This window comes from Saccopteryx bilineata, chromosome 8, assembly GCF_036850765.1.
Source record: "Saccopteryx bilineata isolate mSacBil1 chromosome 8, mSacBil1_pri_phased_curated, whole genome shotgun sequence".
Classification (NCBI taxonomy): Eukaryota; Metazoa; Chordata; class Mammalia; order Chiroptera; family Emballonuridae; genus Saccopteryx; species Saccopteryx bilineata.
The window spans coordinates 51418479-51438823 of NC_089497.1; the positions used below are offsets into that span (position 1 = coordinate 51418479).

Below are 20345 nucleotides of genomic sequence, written 5' to 3' on the forward strand. Positions count from 1 at the left end.
TATCTGTTGATATTTTAACCAAGTAAGCTTACTAATACCAATCCCACATTTGCCCATACTGCTCGTAAGCATATCATGAGGCATCCTGTCAGAGGCCTTGTGAAAATTCAGATACATTCAATTCCCAGTAATCTTCCTAATTGCAGTTAAGAAGCTTTATTTGACAAGGAAGTTAGCCACCCTGGCCGGGTAGCTCAGTTGGATAGAGTGTTGTCCCTATACGCCAAGATTGCGGGTTTGATCCCTGGTCAGGGCACACAAAAGAAGCAACCAATGAATGCACAACTAAGTACAACAACAAATCAAAATCTCTCTCTTTCTCCGTCTCTCTCTCCCCACCTTCCTCTTGCTCTCTAAAATCAATCAATAAATTAATTAAAAAAGAAGTAAGCCTACCTTATTCCTCCCAGCAGCTCAATGGTAACACTATATACTAGCTGCTCTGAGGGTATAGCTCCAGGTTCTGGTCCTCTGAGAAGTAATCCAAGTAGCATGTCCCAGGTAAGCCCTGGCCCTGGGCAGCTTGTGCCCTCCCACTGTCCTGTAACCTGGTTGACAAAACCAGTCTAGCAAGGCTGCCTTGTCCAGTCACAATATGAACTGGGGAAGGCAAACGGCTGGGCCTTGAGCACTGGGCTGCAGCCAACCTGGTCCTTCTACAAAGGTTATGGTGTTCTGCTTTGTTTGGAATAAGGACTCTTGTATTTGCTGGGAGGAGATATGCGTTGCCGCCTTCCACACTGATCCTGGAGCTTCAATTATAGCTATTTGTGGTCCCTATCTTACTTTTTAGGACTAAGTGGGAGACCAAGGCCTACACATCTTTATATTCCCCCACAACCTCTAAAACAAGCCTGACACTGAGTAAATTCAGTAAATGTTTGCATGAGGGCTGTTCTCAGTGAACAACCTTCCTAAGACAGCAGCAAACTTAATAGCAATTTTTCCTAGTACCCTGATCATCACTAATATTCTACACAAAATTGTGAAATAAGGAACATTTTTGTTTGTTGTTCCCCAACTTCTGCCTTGGAATCTTCTCACTTTCCATATCATCATTTCTGTACTTCCCTGTCCCACCCCTTTGCTGGCCACCGCCAGTCCGCATCCCTTCATACTGCCTTTACCTGAACTAGATCTCACATGGGCTTCAGGCCCAAGGCACAAAAGATTCCTTCTGTATTCCCTCCTTTTTCTGCCCAAATATGCACATTTGCCCAGAGCTCTTCTAGGTGAGGCTTAGCTAGGACACAGTAACAGGTGCCTGGAGGTAAAGCCACAACAGCAAACTGATTACTTATCCAGGGCTGGAGGGAAGAGGAACATTCCTGGAACATAATGGGTGCTCAAGTCATATTTGTGGAATTAATGGAAGCTCAGGGCAGAAATTGCCCTGATACAAAGGGATACTGTCGGTGCCCTCCCACCCCCATCCCAGCATGGTTCCCTGAGTCTCATAGCTGGCCTTGGGGACATGCTGCTCCCCTGTTACTCTGACAGTGGGCACTCTCAGAATCCTGTCCACTTGCTCCCACAGCACAGCTGAGACTGGCTGGAACTTCGGACCTACACCAGTGTTTAAAAAGAACAGAGATATACCCTAAAACCTCAGAAACATTGATACGTAAAGACACATGTAGCCCCATGTTCATTGCAGCACTGTTCACAGTGGCCAGGACATGGAAACAATCAAAAAGCCCTTCAATAGAAGACTGGATAAAGAAGATGTGGCACATATACACTATGGAATACTACTCAGCCATAAGAAATGATGACATCAGATCATTTACAGCAAAATGGTGGGATCTTGATAACATTATACGGAGTGAAATAAGTAAATCAGAAAAAAACAAGAACTACATGATTCCATACATTGGTGGAACATAAAAACGAGACTAAGAGACATGGACAAGAGAGTGGTGGTTACCAGGTGTGGGGGGAGGAATACATGGGAGGGAGGGAGGGAGGGAGAGAGTTAGGAGGAGGGGGAGGGGCACAGAGAACTAGATAGAGGGTGACGGAGGACAATCTGACTATGGGCAAGGGGTATGCAACATAATTTAATGACAAAATAACCTAGACATGTTTTCTTTGAATATATGTACCCTGATTTATTAATGTCATCCCATTAACATTAATAAAAATTTATTAAAAAAAACAGAGTGAGGCTGAGTGCATTTAAAATCTCGCCTCTGTCATTTACTGGCCAGGTGGCTAAGGAAAGTTTCTTAACTTCTCTTAGACTCCATTTCTTCATCTGGAACATGTCATCGTGAGAACTAATAGTGTAATTAGTCATTCAGCTGATTCTCACCGATGGGCCGGGCATGCAGTGAAGGAAAAGTGGTGTCCCATGTGCTCCTCGCTTACCTACAGACCTGATTCTGCTCACAGACTGCAGAAATCTCTCAGAGAATCTCCCCCATAAATTCTTAGGTTCTTTCCTCTCCCATTCCCCTTTTTGATCACTCCCTCCAAAAGCAAGAGTTTCTACTTCGAGGTCCTCTGGAGAGAGCAGTGACATGTGGTTGTGGTTGAGAGCGGATTCCTGAAGGAGCAGTGACACTTCTGTCCTTTTTTAGACCCAACAACATTGAAGGAACTGGCTACTAACCCACTACCACCCTTCTCCCCAACGCACAATGGCTAGAGTGGGAATTCTTCACATGGAGCATTTATACTTTTTAAAAGATAATCATGTCAGTCTCAAGTATTTTAGCTCCACACTTTAATAGGGTCTCTGACAAATTGTGTGTTCAAAGTGGTGTCCAAGACAGTGCACTCTCCAAATGAATGTTCGTCAAGTTTACGAGGATTGTCATAGCTGGGCCAGGGTTCTGAAGAAGGATGTAATCACTGTCCTCAAATCCTTGAAGGGCTTTGGCAAATGTGTTAGGCTTATTATGGGCAGTTCCAGAGAACAACACCAGTATCGATGAGAGGAAGTTAACAGGAGGCAGCTTCTCACTCAGGGGAAGAGAGTTTCCAAATAGAGAAGTAAAAAACGGTGTTGATTTACTTATTTCACTCAGTATAATGTTATAAGTAAATCAGAAAAAACTAAGAACTATATGAATCCATACACAGATGGGACATAAAAATGAGACTCAGAGACATGGACAAGAAAGTGATGGTAACGGGGTGGGGGGGGGAGGAGGAGGAGAGAGGGGAGGGGCACAAAGAAAACCAGATAGAAGGTGACAGAATTTGACTTTGGGTGAGGGGTATGCAACATAATCAAATGTCAAAATAATCTGGAGATGTTTTCTCTGAACATATGTACCCTGATTTATCAATGTCACCCCATTAAAATTAATTAAAAAACAACAACAATGTTGACTTCCTTGTCATACACAGTGCTCCTTCCCACTGTGTGACTGATTTACAGGGATGGACCATTTATCCAAGATTTCCCAGGGCCGATAACTTATAATTATTTGAGTTCAAGGTGATTTAAATTTATAGCAAAATATACATTTGATTTTGTGCCCCTGTTCAACATCATGCGGGGGTTGGGGGAGTATCTTTGCTTGTTGGTTTGAAAACAATGGGAAATCCCTATATTAGGTGGGAGTTCAGGTTCAAAGGATTCTCAGTCCTCAGTAGGGCGCTGGTGGTGATTTAATATGAGGAGGTACACAAGAATCAAATAGAGAATTCTTTCCAGGTTCTACCACTGAGTGGTGTCAGCTTTGGCCCAACAGATAATGCCCAATTTCTACAACCTGGTGAAATCACTAGAAGGCGGGAGAGAGCAATCAGGAACAATGTGAGGTTCATATGTTGAACACCTACTGTGTGCTTTAGCGACTGAATGTATTTGCAATTCAATGTCACAATGCACTAATTTTCTAATTAGTCACTAGTTAGCATTAATTTTTAAATATAAAAGAGCTACTGAAAATCAGTAAGAAAAAGATCCAAATTAAAAGTAGGTAAAAGAAATGTATAGATAGTCATGGAACACAAAATATAACCTCTTATATATTTGAAAAGATATTGATACTCAAAATAAACACTATTTTTAAAAATCACAGAAAATAAGTGTTGGCAAGGGTAGGGTAACATTGGAACTCTTGTGCATTGTTAATGGAAATGTAAAATGATGCAGCTGCTCTGGTAAACTATGGCAAATCCTCAAAATATTTTTAAAATAGAATTATCATATGATTCAATAATTCCACTTCTGAGTATATGCCCAAAAGAAATGAGACATTTGTTCATGACAGATTACTGTATTCCCCATGTATAAGACGCACCTCAATTTGGGGTCCCAAAATTTGAAAAAAAATGTATTTCTTAAAGTTATTGAACTCAAGTTTATTCCTCATAAAATTCATACAACTCCTCATCACTGTCAAAACTCCCATCCATTAGTTTGTCTTCATCTGTGTCTGATGATGAATCACTGTCTTTATATATTCATACAATAATGAGCACAAAAACAAGCATGAAAAAGTGGGAAATGCAATTAAAACTTTTTAATTAATAAGATGCACCTAGTTTTTAGACACCAAGTTTACCACAAAGGCTGAGTCTTATACATTGGAAATACAGTATTCATAATTGTCAAAGGGCGGAAGCAATTTAACTGTCTATCAACAGATGAATGGATAAACAAAGTGTGGCGTGTTTATCCACACACACACACACATACACACACACACACACACACACACACACACACACACACACACACACTAGAATATTATTCAGCCTAGAACGAAATTCTGACAAATGCTACCACACGGATGAACCTTGAATACATTATGCTAAGTGAAATAAGCCAGACACAAAAAGACAAATACTGTGTGATTCCACTTTATGTGAGGAGTCAAGTTTACGGAGACAGAAGGTAGACTAGTGGCTTGGTGCAGTTGGGGGAGAGGAGAGAGCAGTAATATAATGGGTATAAAGTTTAAGTTTTACAAGATGAAGAGTCCTGGGGATGGTTGTTGGAGATGATGGCTGCACAACAACATGAATGTATTTAATACCACTGTACATTTACAGCAGGGGTCCAGAACCTTTTTGGCTGAGAGTCATGAACGCCACATATTTTAAAACTAGAAAGCCCAGCAGTCATACGAAATGACTGCTGTTCTAGATATTATAAATTGTAATTAAAATGATTTGTGCAAAGTTGTCTGCTAATTCAAACTGAATTACCCAGGGCAGGCAGCGAGGACGCCCCTTTGCTTAGTGCCCCACGGGGTTTCCCTCTTCTACTTGCTTAATTGCTTAAAGTAGAGTGCAATGAAGGAAACCACTGGCGGTACATTTCTTAAGAGCACCTTGTTTCTCTATGCTCATCAGTCTCATTTTGCCGAGAAAGACGCATTTGCTCTGCAACTGAAGCAAGCCTTGTCTTTCTCTGCTCAGTGGTTTCTTTTTGTTGAGAAAGCCGTTTTTGTGCAGCTTTAGCTCCTTTTCTCTCCTCTTCAGTGCTGTATTTTCTAGGAGGCATTCTTAAAAGAAATTATGTTAAGACGTAGTTTTTATGTAAAACAGATGATTGCCAATGCAAACAAATGTTCACCTTCCCCCTGACCCGCTCAATTTGTGTTCAGCCATGGCAACTTCACCCCATTGGCTAGTACAGTTACGCAAGCAACCAATAAGCTATTGGCGACAAACAGACACTTAAGCCGCATATAATAAAGATGTAATTCCATGAGAGCCATACAATATGTTTAACACTAAATACAAGTAAATGTGTGCGTTTTATGTAAGACCAACACTTTTAAAGTACAATAAGTCTCTGAATTCTTTTTAATAACATTGTTATGCTGTTGCTAACGAATGATGAATAAAGTACTTCTTACCATTAATGCGACCTCTGGTGCTGCATGGTTTTGCTGATGGCTTTGTAGTCTGGTTGATACATGGTGAGGTTAAGCTTCATGCAGGCATTGAGACTTCCATCTGTTAAACGTGATCGTAGGTTGGTCTTAATGTTCTTTAGATGTGAGAAAGACTGCTCACATGCATACGTAGAACCAAACATTGTCAGTACAGCAATACTCACACGCTGCAGTGTGTGGTATGTGACAGGATGTGCATTCCAAGTTTTGACAATCAGCTGGTCCACGGATTGAAGTTTTTTCATTTCTCCCCACTTGCGTTTGCTCGCCAACTCCACTTGCTGTCATGCAAGTCTTTCTAAATCTTCATTTAGTGACTTGAACTTATTCACCCACATGTCTGAGGCCTTCAGGTCAGCAGCTTGTGGCTCAAAATCTCTTGAGACACTGGGGATATAACTCAGGTTGGCGCTGTTCACCGCACACTCATGTTGATGGGTGATGAACTTAAAAAAACAAGTGCGCTCACGAAATTCTCCAAAGCACATTTTGAATGACTGCAGATTAGATGTGAAGCTCCCTAGCTGCTGGAGATCAAGATATTGAGCAGGGTCACTTGCTGTGCATGTATCTTTAAACTCTCCCAGTTTTTCAAAGTGTAGTAAACGACCTGTTTCAATGTTGATGATGAAGAGTTCCAGCTTGTTTTCAAATGCAAACACTGCTTGTTGAAGGGATAAGATCGTATTTCCAACACCTTGCATTTTCACATTAAGCTGGTTCAGATGTTCAGTCATGTCCATGAGATAGTAGAACTTCAGGAGCTACTCAGTGTTAGCTAATCAGGATGCTTGACGTTTTTCATTTCAAGAAAAGTCCGGATTTCGCTCAGACAAGCCGCGAAACAGCTAAGCACCTTCCCTCATGACAACCAACGCACACTGCTGTGCAGAAGCAGACCAGGATAATTATTCCCAACTTCATCCAGCAGTGTTTTAAACTGGCGATCATTTAAAGCTCGGGCAACAATAAAGTTGACCACCCGAATGACCAGCGAAATCACCTCACCAAGCTGCTCGCACACATCCGAGCACAAAGCGCTTCCTAATGTAGGATGCAGTGAAAACTTAGGATGGATCTCTTTTCATGTACATGAAGAAATGCTACGAATCCTCTGTTTTTCCCCACCATGCACGGAGCACCATCAGTACACACCGGAATAAGTTTATCCATCGGTAGATTTTTTCTTTAGTAAACTCAGTGAAAGACTTGAATAAATCCTCCCCTCTTGTTGTCTCTTTCATAGGCAAAACAGCAAGACTTTCCTCACGTAGTGTGTCACTGACAGCATACCTTGCAATCACGCTGAACTGGGATAAATGGCTTACATCTGTTGACTCATCCAAAGCGAGAGAAAAGAATGGTGCTGCATTTATGTCCTTCACTTGTGTTGCCTCAATTTGATTTGCCATCATGATGGTACGATCGTGAACAGTTCTTGCCGACAGAGGCATGTCTTTTATTCATTTGATTATCTTGTCTTTATCCGAAAAGTTGTCAAAAAGTTCATTGGCAACATCAAGCATGAATGTTTTGGCATACTCTCCATCTGTGAATGGCTTTCTATCTCTCACAATTGCTAAAGCACCAGCAAAGCTAGCCAAATTCCAGTCACTTTGTTGGGTCCAAACATGGAGTTGCTGCTGACTAGCTTGCACTCTGCACAGTAGCTCTTGACATGCTTTCTTCCTGCTGTCCCCTGCTGGATATTTCAATGCAAATGTAGTATGGTGTGTGTCGAAGTGCCGCTTTATATTTGACTGTTTCATCAATGCAATTTTATCCTTGCATATTAGATACACTGCAGAACCTGATCTCTCCACAAAGGCGAATTCCTTGTCCATTCCTGCTGAAAAGTACGATACCCCTCATCTTTTTTTCTTTTATCCATCTTCTTTGTCAAAAGGGTTTCTGCAATTAGCTAGCTGACTGCTTGATTAAAAGGAGGGAAGTTTACTTTCTGACCTCACAACAACCCGTGTACATTACGCATTATCCAATAAAAATTTGGTGTTGTCCTAGAGGACAGCTGTGATTGGCTCCAGCCACCCGCAACCATGAACATGAGCAGTAGGAAATGAATGGATCATAATACATAAGAATATTTTATATTTTTAATGTTATTATTATTTTTATTAAAGATTTATCTGTGATCCAGATGCAGCCATCAAAAGAGCCACATCTGGCTCGTGAGCCATAGGTTCCCAACCCCTGATTTACAATGTATTATACCACACTTAGTAAGATGATAAACTGTATATTATGTGTATTATACTATAATAAAAATAATTTTTACAACTACAATGAGATGTCATTTAACCTTCTCTATTGGTAAAAATCACAAATTAGAAAACATACTATATTGGCAAAAGAGATGTGAAAATAAGCACACTCATGTTTTGTTGGTTGGAGCATAAACCCATAATTTTGGAGGAGAACAGATTTTCAATATGTGTGAAAATTAAAGTAGCAATTACCCTTCAACACTTTAGTCAAGACATTGTACCTTTAGGAAGATAGCTTACTCCCACATACGTGATTTGACATATGATCAAGGTTTTATTACAGCAAAAGACTGGAAACAACCTAAATGTCAATTGACAGGGGCTAGCAAAATAAATTATTACCATCTATTAGAATATAACCAAACAATATGCAAGTGTTAGAATTAGGATACTCGGTCTGTGCTGATCCAGAACAATCTCCATGGTAGGGGTAAAGTGTGCAAAAGTGTGTATACTGTGCTACCCGGGTGTTAAAAATAAAATAAAAAAATATATGGGTCTATGTTTTTATTTTGTTTTGCCTCAAATAACTGCAAGAAACTGTTAACAGGTAACGTGGTCACTCCAGTTATGTCTGTGGGGGAAAACTAGACTGCTAGGGTACAGAGTTGGGAAAGAGATTTGCCTCCCACTTTTAAATTTAGTACCATATGCAGGTATGAAGTAGTCAAAAAAAATTTTTGAGAGACAGGAAGGGAGAGGCAGGGAGAAGGATGGGGAGAGAGAGGGAGAGAGACAAAGAGAGAGGCAACAACTTGTTCCACTAAGTTGTACACTGATTACTTTCCATACATGCCCTGACTGGGACTCAGTCCAGCAACCTTGGGATGGAACAGGCAACCTTGACTCTCTGGGATGATGCTCTATTACTATACCACTGGATTGGGCTGTATTAAAAAAAAAGGTTTTTTTAAGTGAGAAAAGGGGAGATAGACAGACTCCTGCATGTGCCCTGACCAGGATCTATCCTGCAATCCCCATCTGGGACTGATACTCTAATTAACTGAGCTATCCTCAGCACCTGAAGCTGACACTCGGACCCACTGAGCCACTGGCTACAGGAGGAGAAGAGAGAAAGAAGAGGGAGAGGGAGGGGATGAGAAGCAGATGGTTGCTTCCCATGTGTGCCCTGACCAGGGACCAAACCTGGAACGTCTGCACGCTGGGCCGACGCTCTATGCACTGAGCCAACCAGCCAAGGACTCAAATATTTTTAATTAAAAGAGAGAGAGGTGAGCCTGACCTGTGGTGGCGCAGTGGATAAAGCGTCGACCTGGAAATGCTGAGGTCGCCGGTTCGAAACCCTGGGCTTGCCTGGTCAAGGCACATATGGGAGTTGATGCTTCCAGCTCCTCCCCCCTTCTCTCTCTCTGTCTCTCCCTCTCTTGTCTAAAATGAATAAATAAAAAATAAAGAAAAAAAAATTTTTAAGAGAGAGAGGTTATAGTCTAGAAGGGGAAAAACAACAACAACAAAAAATACGTTAACAGACACTTTTAGTCCAAAGCCCTGTGCTGAGCGCTGTGGGAACAAATAGGGTATCTGGCACAGCCCAAAGAGATCAGGGATAGCTTAGACAATCCACCCCAAGGAAGAAATTGCTTGAATCAGAAATAGTTGTGCATCTTTTCCTAAGGATTGGTTTGTTTTTACCTTCAAGACAAATCTAGAAATTAATTCACCAATTGTGTTTTCCTTTCACTTTGGCTGTTAAAAACATAAGCCAAACCTGTTACCTGCATCATACAGAGTGGGCAGATTTCTATGGTAAGCGCTTAGCATTGGCCTTGTACTTGGCTCCATTTTATATTCTTGTATTTGGTTTGCTTTTCCCCTGTTTCTAATGTCCATCTTTCCTTGCAGTGCTTCCCTGTAAGCCACTGTAGAGCCCTTTTGGTGTAAGTTGGGGTAAGTGGGTGAGTGCAGCAAGAGGAAGGGAGAGAGAGGAAGAAAGAGAAGACAGAGGCTATAAAGCAATTCCTGTTATTTTCCTTGGCTCTATCAGGTAGATTAAGTGAATAACTGTAGTGCTATCATTCTCAAAATGGGGTCCTCAGACCAAGCATCATCAGCATCACCTGTGAGCTTATTAGATCTGGATTTTACCCAACCTACTAAATCAGAATCTCTGTGGATGAGGCCCAAGAAACTGCTTTACCATGCTCTCCAAGATGATTTTTATTTACATTAAAGTTTGTGCCTGAACAGGTGGTGGTGCAGTGGATAGAGCATCAGACTGGGATGTGGAAGACTCAGGTTTGAGACCCTGAGGTTGCCAGCTTGAGCGCGGGCTCATCTGGTTTGAGCAAGGCTCACCAGCTTGAGCCCAAGGTCGCTGGCTTGACCAAAGGGTTACTCGGTCTGCTGTAGCCCCCAGTCAAGGCACATATGAGAAATCAATCAATGAACAACTAAGGAGCCACAACGAAGAATTGATGTTTCTCATCTCTCTCCCTGCCTGTCTGTCTGTCCCTTTCTCTGACTCTCTCTATCTCTGCCACACACACAAAAAAGAAAAGTTTGAGAACCACAGGGAAACCAAAGGAACCTTGATTTCTAAACAAAAATACTTTCCATTTGCCCCATCAATACTCACTGTGTTGGCCAAGATAAATAATATTAGCTACTGCAATAAACAATGCCAAAATTTTCATTAATTTAATGCAATAAAAATTGTTTTTTTGTTTGTTTGTTGTTTTGTTTTTTGTTTGCTCTGGCAGGATAGCTTGGTTGGTTAGAGCGTTGTCCCAAAATACAAAAGTTGCAGGTTCGATTCCTGGACAGGGCACATACAGGAACAGATCAATGTTTCTGTCTCTCTCTCCTTTCTTCTCTCGCTAAAAAAAAAAAATTAATAATTTTTTTTTAAAGTTTATTTTTTGCTCATGTCACATTCCAGTATGAATCACTGTGGGGTGGAGAGAGCTTATGAATCACTGTGAGGTGGAGAGCTGCCTTGTTAATTTGTTCAGAAAACTAGCTTGCCTCCACAGTGAGGCTTTGCTGGCCTCTACACCCTTGGACTCCTTCTCTGGATCCTCGGCATTCAAGGAGGCAGGGAGCAAGGAAAGAAATAGAGTTTTAGTGGCAGGTCCGAAAGTAATACCCGATTTTTCTGCCCATAATGCCATTGGCCAGAACCCTCTGACATGGCCCTCCTAGCTAAGGGGGAGGCTGGGAAGGAGGGCGTATCTGTGAAGCTAGGCAACAAAGAAAATGGCTTTGGTGAGCACCTAGCAGGGGCTATATCATACCCATGGACCTAAGGGAATCCCAAACTTCACTTGTGTTTTGGTTTTCAGTTTTCTGTTTCTAATCAAATTTTATCTTTTCTTTTTTAATTCTAGCACTATGGGACTGAAAACAGTTATCTTTGTGGTGGCCTTCCTGTACTCTGGTAAGAACCTTTGGCTCTGTAAAGTCCTAGGATCCTTCTTCCACTGTCTCCTGATGAGTCTGACCACTGCAAGCCTAGGCCTGTGACCTGGTGGGTTTTACTCACTTTCTATCCAGCGTTGCACAATACCACATGCAGAAAAAGACTTTTGTGGAGAAGAAGAAAACCTCATGATTGAGAACAGGTATCTCAGCTGACGGCAGGCAGGGCCCGGGATCGAGCCCCATCTTCTCTGTGCATCCTTCTCCTCTGCCGTCTCACAAGGTGCCATCTGACAGAGTGGCCTGTCCAGGGGCACCCAGGGAGCAAGCGGACGGTTCCTGCTCTGACACCCCTGAGCCTTAACTCTTTTATTTCACACATACTCCTTTCTGGTCTTCTCTGCACCCATTTCTGGCATTTTCAGGCTTTTAGGAAACAGCTATTGGGTTTCTAAAAGTTTCCTTCCTTTCGGGAGCATTGGTTTTCATGTTTCTCCCTCCTCTCCTCTCCCTTGCCCCTCCATTGGTCCACACCCATAAACCATAGTTGCCATTGCTTACTGGGAGGATCAAAATACCCCAGTGTTGCAATACCTACTTCAGCAACGTTCAGCTAATTGCATCAGCCGATTTACTGTGAAGCTAATGAAGCTGAGCTGCAGAGTGTCTCCAGCACACAAGCCCTACCCAGCACCCCTCCAAGGTTCCCAGAGGGGCTCTAGCAGTATGGTCACATGTCTTATGCTTTGATACAATTTTCAAAAGTAAGATATTTTAACCACAATAAGTTAAAACCACTGAATCTTTTTATTGCAACTTTTCTCTCCAATCTCCTCTGGTTGGGTGGCGTTACAGTGGCTGTGGGCATTTTGTATTTGAATTCTGCATTCCTTAAAGAGCCCTTCCTGCCCCCCAAAAATTCTGAAAGTGTCAGAACTCATAGAACTCAGATCTTCCCTGTTTGCAACTTCTCTCTGAGTTTCAGTTTCTTCATCTGTTAACGGGTTGGTGGAGGTTCTTGTCGCACATCCTGTGACTGACTAGGTGCCTTTAATTTCTCCTGTCCTGCCCTTTCCTGCTGCCCATTTACCACCCCCACCCCAGCACTGAGAGGGGAGCCACCTTATACACACATCCCGGTGTGGAGCAGACAGGAGGGTGAGTTGAGTCTGCAGTTTAGCCATAGCAGTAAGCAGGCTGCTCCTGACTAACCAGCCTGGCCATGAGGTCAGCTCTGGCTGTAGCAGAGCTAGAACTTCTCAGCCACACCTGTGCAGACCCTCTTTGGGTGCTTTCTACAGATGAGTCAGATGGTTACTGATGATAGCAAGTGAGGAAATCATTCACTGAGATAGAGGACAGAAAAGTTAGAAGGAGAGTAACAGAGTATGTTTTGTTACCTAAATAGCAGTATCCAGCAGGCAGTTGGATGTGGATATCTGGAATGCTAGTATAAGTTATTGGCTGGAGATAAGCATCTGTGAATTATTGATTTATATATTTGGCAGTTGAAGCCATGCATATCTGTCTTCGTGAATTTTCTTTCTTTCAACAAAGGAGAAAACCCAGAGAGAGTGTCAAGAGTGGGGAGAGGATCAAGAGCAGGCAGTCAAGATCATCAGTATTTAACAAGTGATCAGAGAAAACTGACCAGGAGGTCAGAGATTGGGAAAGAATAGAGTTTCAAGGAGAGATGACCAACAGTGTGACAGTCAACAGGGTGGTCAAATAAAATGAGGTCTGAAAGAGCTCTGAATTTGGCAACGATGGGGAGTCGCTGATAGCCTTCGCCAGGGAAGTTCTGGCAGAGAGGTGGGGAGCAGAGACTGGGAACGAAGGCAGCAACAGCTGCTTACTCCTTCCGGGAGTCTGACTATAAGAGAAAGGGAACCAGAAGCAGTAGCAGTGGGAACTGCTGATGAAACTGCTATGAGGAAGGAAGAGGCTGGTAAGCAGAGTGAGTAACTTAGAGGCCAAGTTAAGTGGGACAAGAGACTACAGACTTGTAATGTCACCAGCTTGAATAATTTCCTTCAGGAGTGCTCCAACATTCAGTTGTAAGAACAGATATGTAGATCAAAAGTAGAGTGTTCTTGAGATGAATTCTGTACAAAAGGGCAAGTTTATTGAAGTTGCTGGCAAGAGAATGGTTGAAAAGATATATTATCACTGTGCTGCCCAGTATGATAGTGACTAGCCACATGTAGTTATTTAAATTAGTGAAAATTAAGTAAGATTAAAAATTTAATTCTCAGTCACACTAGCTACATATTAAGTGCTCAATGGCTCAATAGCAGTGGCTGGTGACTAGCATATTGGTTAGCACAGATGTAGAACATTTACCCTGCTGCAGGGCTCTTTTGGAAAGCACTGAACTAGAGGGTCTAGACTGGATAGAGTTGAGGTCTTGATGAGGTAAAAAAAAGAGATATAGGTGAAGCAATGGAGCAAATCTTGGAAGAAGATGTATTCTATACAGAGATAAGTACATTGAGGTTTAAGATTCTTGGAGTAGATCTGTTCTTGGAGATTAGGTTCAGGATTATGTCATGGGAGAGGGACTATTAACATCACCTGTGGATGACCTTAGAAATGGGAAAGATCAGCATGATCAGGTGGTGGCACAATGGATAAGGCCTCAGCCTGGGACACTGAGGACCCAAATTTGAAACCCTGAGGTCACCATCTTGAATGCAAGCTCATCTGGCTTGAGCACGGGCTCACCAGCTTGAGTGTGGGGTCATGGGCTTGAGCGTGGGATCATATACATAACCCCATGGTCGCTGGCTTGAGCCCAAAGGTTGCTGGCTTGAGGAAGGGGTCACTGGCTCATCTAGAGCCCTCTGGTCAAGGCCACCATATGAGAAAGCAAACAATGCACAACTAAGGTGACACAAAAGAATCAATGCTTCTCATCTCTCTCCCTTCCTGTCTCTCTATTTCTCTCTCTCTCTCTCTCTCTCTCATTCTCACTAAAAATAAGAAAATAAAGAAACTGAGAAATGAAAAAGATCAAAACATTTTCGTCAAGTTTTCTGGTAAACTCATCCTTGCTGAAGTCATCCAAATTGATAGTTGTAACTGTTTGAAAAGGAAGATCTTGCTTCTAATGCCAAAATGCTCAGTGAGCAAGGAAGTAATGACATTGCTGCTGGTAGCGGACAACAATGAGAGGCAGGGACATCCCAGAGGGGAAGAGCGTCTCCATGAAGTATGAGAAAATAAGCAGGGCTAGGGAAAGTGTCATGCTTTGGGTCGGGCCAGATATCAATGAAAGCAAAATCTTGAGAGAAACATTTGATGAAGAGGTAAAGGATGTAGTTTATTACAATGGAATGAAGCTTCCAGAAGGCCTGATACAGAGTAGGGCAAAAGTAGGTATACAGTTGTGATACACAAAACAGTTTATTCTTATATTCTTATTAATGATTAATTATTATGTTATTTTCCATATGGACAACTGTAAACCTATGTTTACCCCACCCTGTATAACACTGAAAGAAGTTTAGTAAAAGAAGGAAAATTCATTAGTATTAGATCAGCATAGTAACATGAGTGAAACATGGTCAACATCCTTGACTCTTAAGGATCTTATGACTAACCAGACATGCATTTAGGGTAGTAGCCAAGGGAGAATGAAATCGCAGGTGGGGTCGGAGACCTCACAAGGTTAGAAGACTATAGTTTTTGTGTGGCAGTCAAATAGAATATTGCTGAGGAAGTTCTAGAATATCCCTTGAAACAAATCCCTTCAGCCATTTAAGGAGGTATGTAGATGGATTCTTGAGTGCCTAGCTACTGAAATTATTGTAGCATCCAGTTACAACTAGACCCAGACCATATCTATTACCCAAGCGCTGAGAAAGAAGAGAATCTCAATGCTTACCCATCAATGGAGTCCCAGTGAGTCTAGTAGTTGGGTGGCTCAGGGTCTGGGGTCATAGCAGGGGAGACCTAATGTCACTTAGGGAAAATAGACCTTGAACTAAATCTTTTCCATATTGTCAGCCAGGGGATTAGTACGCGTAGCTCTGAGTGATGTCATGGAAGCCAGTGGTTGGTGAGGAACTATGGAGTGCAAATTGTGAAATACTTTCAGTTCCGCTCAGAGTGGGCTTCAGAGTGATTTGCACCCCAGAATAGAAAAAAGGGTTTGGATGAAAACCAGTTGTTCATATCATTATCACCTCAGTTTCACTCTAGAGAGGAAGGTAGAGATACTCTGTTGCAGCTTCTCAAATTGGAGCTTTTAAAAAAAATTTTAATTTATTGTGTTTACATAGATTCTAGTGTCCTCCTGAATGCATCCCACCCTCCCCTGTGTTTTCCACACCATCCCCCTTCCCCCCTCCCCGCAACACCCTTCCCTTTTCCCTCCAGGATTATATCATATGACCTCACTCATTTGAGGAATCCAATGAATGTGAACTGAGGAACAGAATAGAGGCAGAGGTGGGATCAATGGGTCCAGAAGGAAAGCGGACAGAGGGAAAGGGGATGATAGGAAGGGATCAGAGACGAGAAAGAGATTGGTGAAATTATACACACATGACACAACGTCAAATTGGAGCTTTTGTTAAAATGCAGATTCTGACTCAGTAGGTCTGGGTGGGGCCGGAGCTTTTGCATTTCTCACCAGCCTTCCATGATGCTGATGCCTTTGAACATAGACCACTCTTTTGGTTTGTAAATGAGGAGGGAATCAGTTAGATGGGTGAGAGGAAAGTCCTTGTACTCTTTGGGAGAGGGGTCCTGGATCAGAGAAGTTAGACAGGTCTGTGAGTGAAGAGATGAGTTGGAGGGAAAGAAGAGAAGGTAAAGTGAAGCTCTGTAGAGAAACAACCATAAATCAAGAAGACTGAAGCCTCAGGCTACGTCACTTCCAGGTCCAGAGGGCACAGTTGACCGCTGAGTGATAACATAACATGGACTGCTAACTGGCAGAACTTCCATCTGTGTTTGGATTCTCTGTTAGGTCCTTTGCCTTGTTTCATATGTCAGTAGACACAACCAGAATCAGTTTCCCTAGAGATGGCTGCTAGATGCTTTTACGGTAGGTGGCACTCTTACCTCATTGTTTGGAGTTTAGCACGGGAGGAGCAGGAGGAGCCTCAGGATTGCCTTGTAAGATATAATTACTCAACACAGTAAATCTTCCTAAGGCCCCCCCCTTTCACTGCTTCAGGTACCCAGGTAGATTTTTCTGCTTCCCTCCAATATGGGAATGTATCCTGTATATATGCTGCATTTTTATACTTCCAAGTAGTTCACAGGGTTCTAGTGTAGAAGGTAATAGGCAGCGATTCAAACCTGGGCCAGCTCTCACTGATTCCCTTCAAATTCAAGACCGTCACCAACCCTTGTGATTATTTGTCCTCACTGGGCCATTCTGCACACAGTTCAGTTTTGCCAAATGAATGCCATTATTATTTGTCCTTCTACTTGATCAGATCAATTTAACTTCTCCTACCACCCCTCAATGAGCACTCAAATGAAACCCCTTTCATTTCTCTCACCGACCTACCTCCCTTTCCTTCTTAATGAAGTCCCAAATGGTGATGCTTCATTTAAAGCCCACCCTAACTTCCTCCCTAAGATGGCATCTAACTTCCTATTAACTAAGAAACAGTATTTCTTCTCCACCCTACACTCTCTCCCACGAGTAATTTCTTGGCTAAGTCTCAAGTAATTTTGTGACCCGGAATAGGTCTTACTAAAACTCTATAATAAATTACATTTTTTAAAATTTGTATTTTTAATTACAATTTACATTTAATATTATTTTGTATTAGTTTTAGGTGTACAGTATAGTGGCTAGATAATCATATACTTTACAAAGAGGTCCCCCTGATATTTCAAGTACCCACCTACCACTATACATAGTCATTACAATATATAGTCAATCACATTTGAGAAGTTAGGTGGTTGAAATCCCTTCCACAAATTCTAAAATATACTTTGGGGATGAAAGCCTTTCTCTGAACTCTCCCACCTTGTCCTCCAGGGGTTGTAAAACTTTGCAAGGTTATGCATGTTGGGAAGAGCAAGTTTATGGTGATTGGGGTTTCCTCATTACTCCAAAAGTACATCCTCACCTTCTATAATTCATTTCCAGCATTTCATTCATGTACCTTAAATGATCTTTGACCGCCACAATTCCCAAACAATCATATTTGCCCAATTCTCTTTCTGTCCCTGAAAGAGCTTAGAGAGGTCATTAAGGTTAGAGGCCTTGGTTGACTATTTGTATCATTTTCAGACTGTGCTATATCCTTGGGATCCCTGGCCAGGAAAGCTGCAGTCATGAGAGAAGTTCTATATAAGGAACTATTTGAATTTCAAAGCTATTACTCAATGTGATCCCCAACTATGGAGGCATAATGAAAGCGGGGGATATCAATTTGTTATCATCATCAGAAATCTTTTCACTATAGCAAAACCAAGGAATAAGGGGATAGGGAAGGAAAGGGAGAGCTTTTGGTGATAGTATAGAAATAATGGAGCCTGTAACAGCTACAGTGAATCAATACTGAGGTTATAGGAATGTAACAGATGGGCAAATGAGTTGTCCAGCTGCTGGTTTTGCCTGTTCTGGGATTTAAACTCACGGACACATGGTACTGGAAAGATCCTCAGAATACTCGGTTCACTGCTTCATTAAACAGAAAAGGAAACTGAGCCTCTCAGCAGTTGCAGTTTACACAAGGCCACGCCTATTTACGCACAGTTAACAGTAGAGTGAGAACAATAGTCCATCCTCCAGATGTCAATAAGCACGCACAGTTACAAGTTCAATATCTAGTTCTTGCATCTCCTTTCTGACAAGATAGCATCTAGGTATTTTGTAAAGAGAAACAGTGTTGTTTTTCTCCCCTTTCGTTTCTTCTTCACCAATCTCCACCTTTCTTTTTTTTTTAGATGCTGCTTTTGTGAAGAATCAGGCATATTTCAACAAGACTGGACAACTTCCATGCAACTTTATAAACTCTGAAAACATAAGCACGGAGGAACTGGTAGTATTTTGGCAGAACCAGAAAAAGTTGGTTCTCTATGAGCTATACAAAGGCAAAGAGAAACCTACAAATATTGATTCCAGTTACAAGGGGCGTACAAGCTTGGGCCAGGATAAGTGGACCCTGCAACTCCACAATGTTCAGGTCAAGGACGAGGGCTTGTATTACTGTTACATCCATCGTCTCAAAAGTCAAGGAATGGTTCCCGTCCACCAAAAGAGTATTGACCTCTCAGTGCTTGGTATGTTGTCAATGGCTTGTTCAGATCCCTGGCCTTTTTTGATGAGACTGCAATGACCAAAGAGACATTGGTGGGGGATGGGGGGTGACCTGTAAAGAGGAGGCAGAGGACAGCTATTTCTAGGAAGGAAATTCATTTGAAGGTAATGCAGGGTTTGGGAGTAGGGAACTAAAAGTCTTTTGTAATCTTTGAAGTTTACTTGTGAAGGATCAGTAAGAATCTGCTTTGGGGATAAAAATAGAGCTAACTGAACAAAGGTAATGTAGCTAAGTAAAAACCATAATTTGGCCATTATATAACCATACAAGCCTCAAATATCTTGCATTCATTTTCTCCTTTGGTCCAAGATTTCTCACCCACTGATTCTTTGCCTGGAGCTCCTACGGAGGGTGACAGCTGACTAACTTGGGTTTTCCCTTCAACCTTCCAAAGGTTGTTTATGAGTTGTTTGTTGCCCAACCATTAGCCTGGTAGACAGAAGGGAGATGACCTAACATACATAGTATAAAAACTGGCCAGCCAGCTCCTTTGTTTCTCTAGGCCTTCCTTGAAAAGCTTAAATGTCACTATGGATTTTTAAAAATTATAATATAGTAAAATTAATCATTTTTATTTTGGTGTACAGTTTTGTTTAATTTATATATAGACTTTGTAATCACCACTCTAAAAAGGATATAAAACATTTCCATCATCCTAAAAAGCACTTCCCCATGCTATCCCTCCACAATCATACCCTCAGCACACCCATAACCCCTGCTTTGCATCCTACAGGTTTATCCTCTTGAGAACATCCTATAAATGGAGCCATTAAGCGTATAACCTTTTAAGACTAGCTTCTTTTATTCAACATAATGCCTTTGAGATTTGTTTAAGTTGTTGCATGTATCAAAAATCTATTTCTTCTGATCACTGAATAGCATTCTATTATTTATCCCCACTCAACCCTGAAAAGACATTGGGTTGTTATTAGTTTGAGGCTATCATGAATAGAGCTGCTATAAACATTCACATACAAATCTTTGTGTGAACATAAGTTTTTATTTCTCTAGGCTAAATACCCAGGTGTGGGATTACTAGATACAGATTAATTTTTGATGAAACTAGAAAAGACTGATTAACACCAATTCTGAAGCCACAGAGTAAATAGAGGTAAAAATAGAATGGGAAGGCGCCCCCTTTAAGCCCTCTGTGATTCAAACCAGGCTGCAGGGCTTTGGGGACATTTAACCAAGTGCTAAATCGATGTTTTCCAAGTGTGGCCAGGTACTATAGAGAAACATGGTGTGGCTCAGGTGGGACACAGACAATCATTTTATAAAAAAAATTTAATGGTTTTGTATTTATTTTAATATATATTAGAAAGCTATAACTAACTTACACAATCTGTGAATTCACAGATATTGCCAATAAGGCTACAGTAGGTGGTGCCATGGCATTCTACCTTCTCCAGACCACATAAAGTTACAGGCGGAGTGATTAAGTAGTGGGTCAATATAGCAAAATTTGTAACTATGGCATGCAAATCACTGAAGTTTCAGAAACAACATACTAAATTATGTATTAG

At 41.7% G+C, this 20345-nt stretch overlaps 1 protein-coding gene across 7 annotated transcripts in view; it reads left to right on the forward strand.

Moving 5' to 3' along the window:
* Positions 1–20345, forward strand: part of CD86 (CD86 molecule) — an 83847-nt gene that overhangs the window by 33000 nt on the left and 30502 nt on the right. For all 7 annotated transcript variants that reach the window (XM_066241833.1, XM_066241830.1, XM_066241829.1 and 4 more), the window contains 2 exons: positions 11497–11546; positions 18446–18781. In XM_066241833.1, the coding sequence (XP_066097930.1) occupies positions 11497–11546; positions 18446–18781 (386 nt within the window). The remainder of the gene's footprint in view (positions 1–11496; positions 11547–18445; positions 18782–20345) is intronic.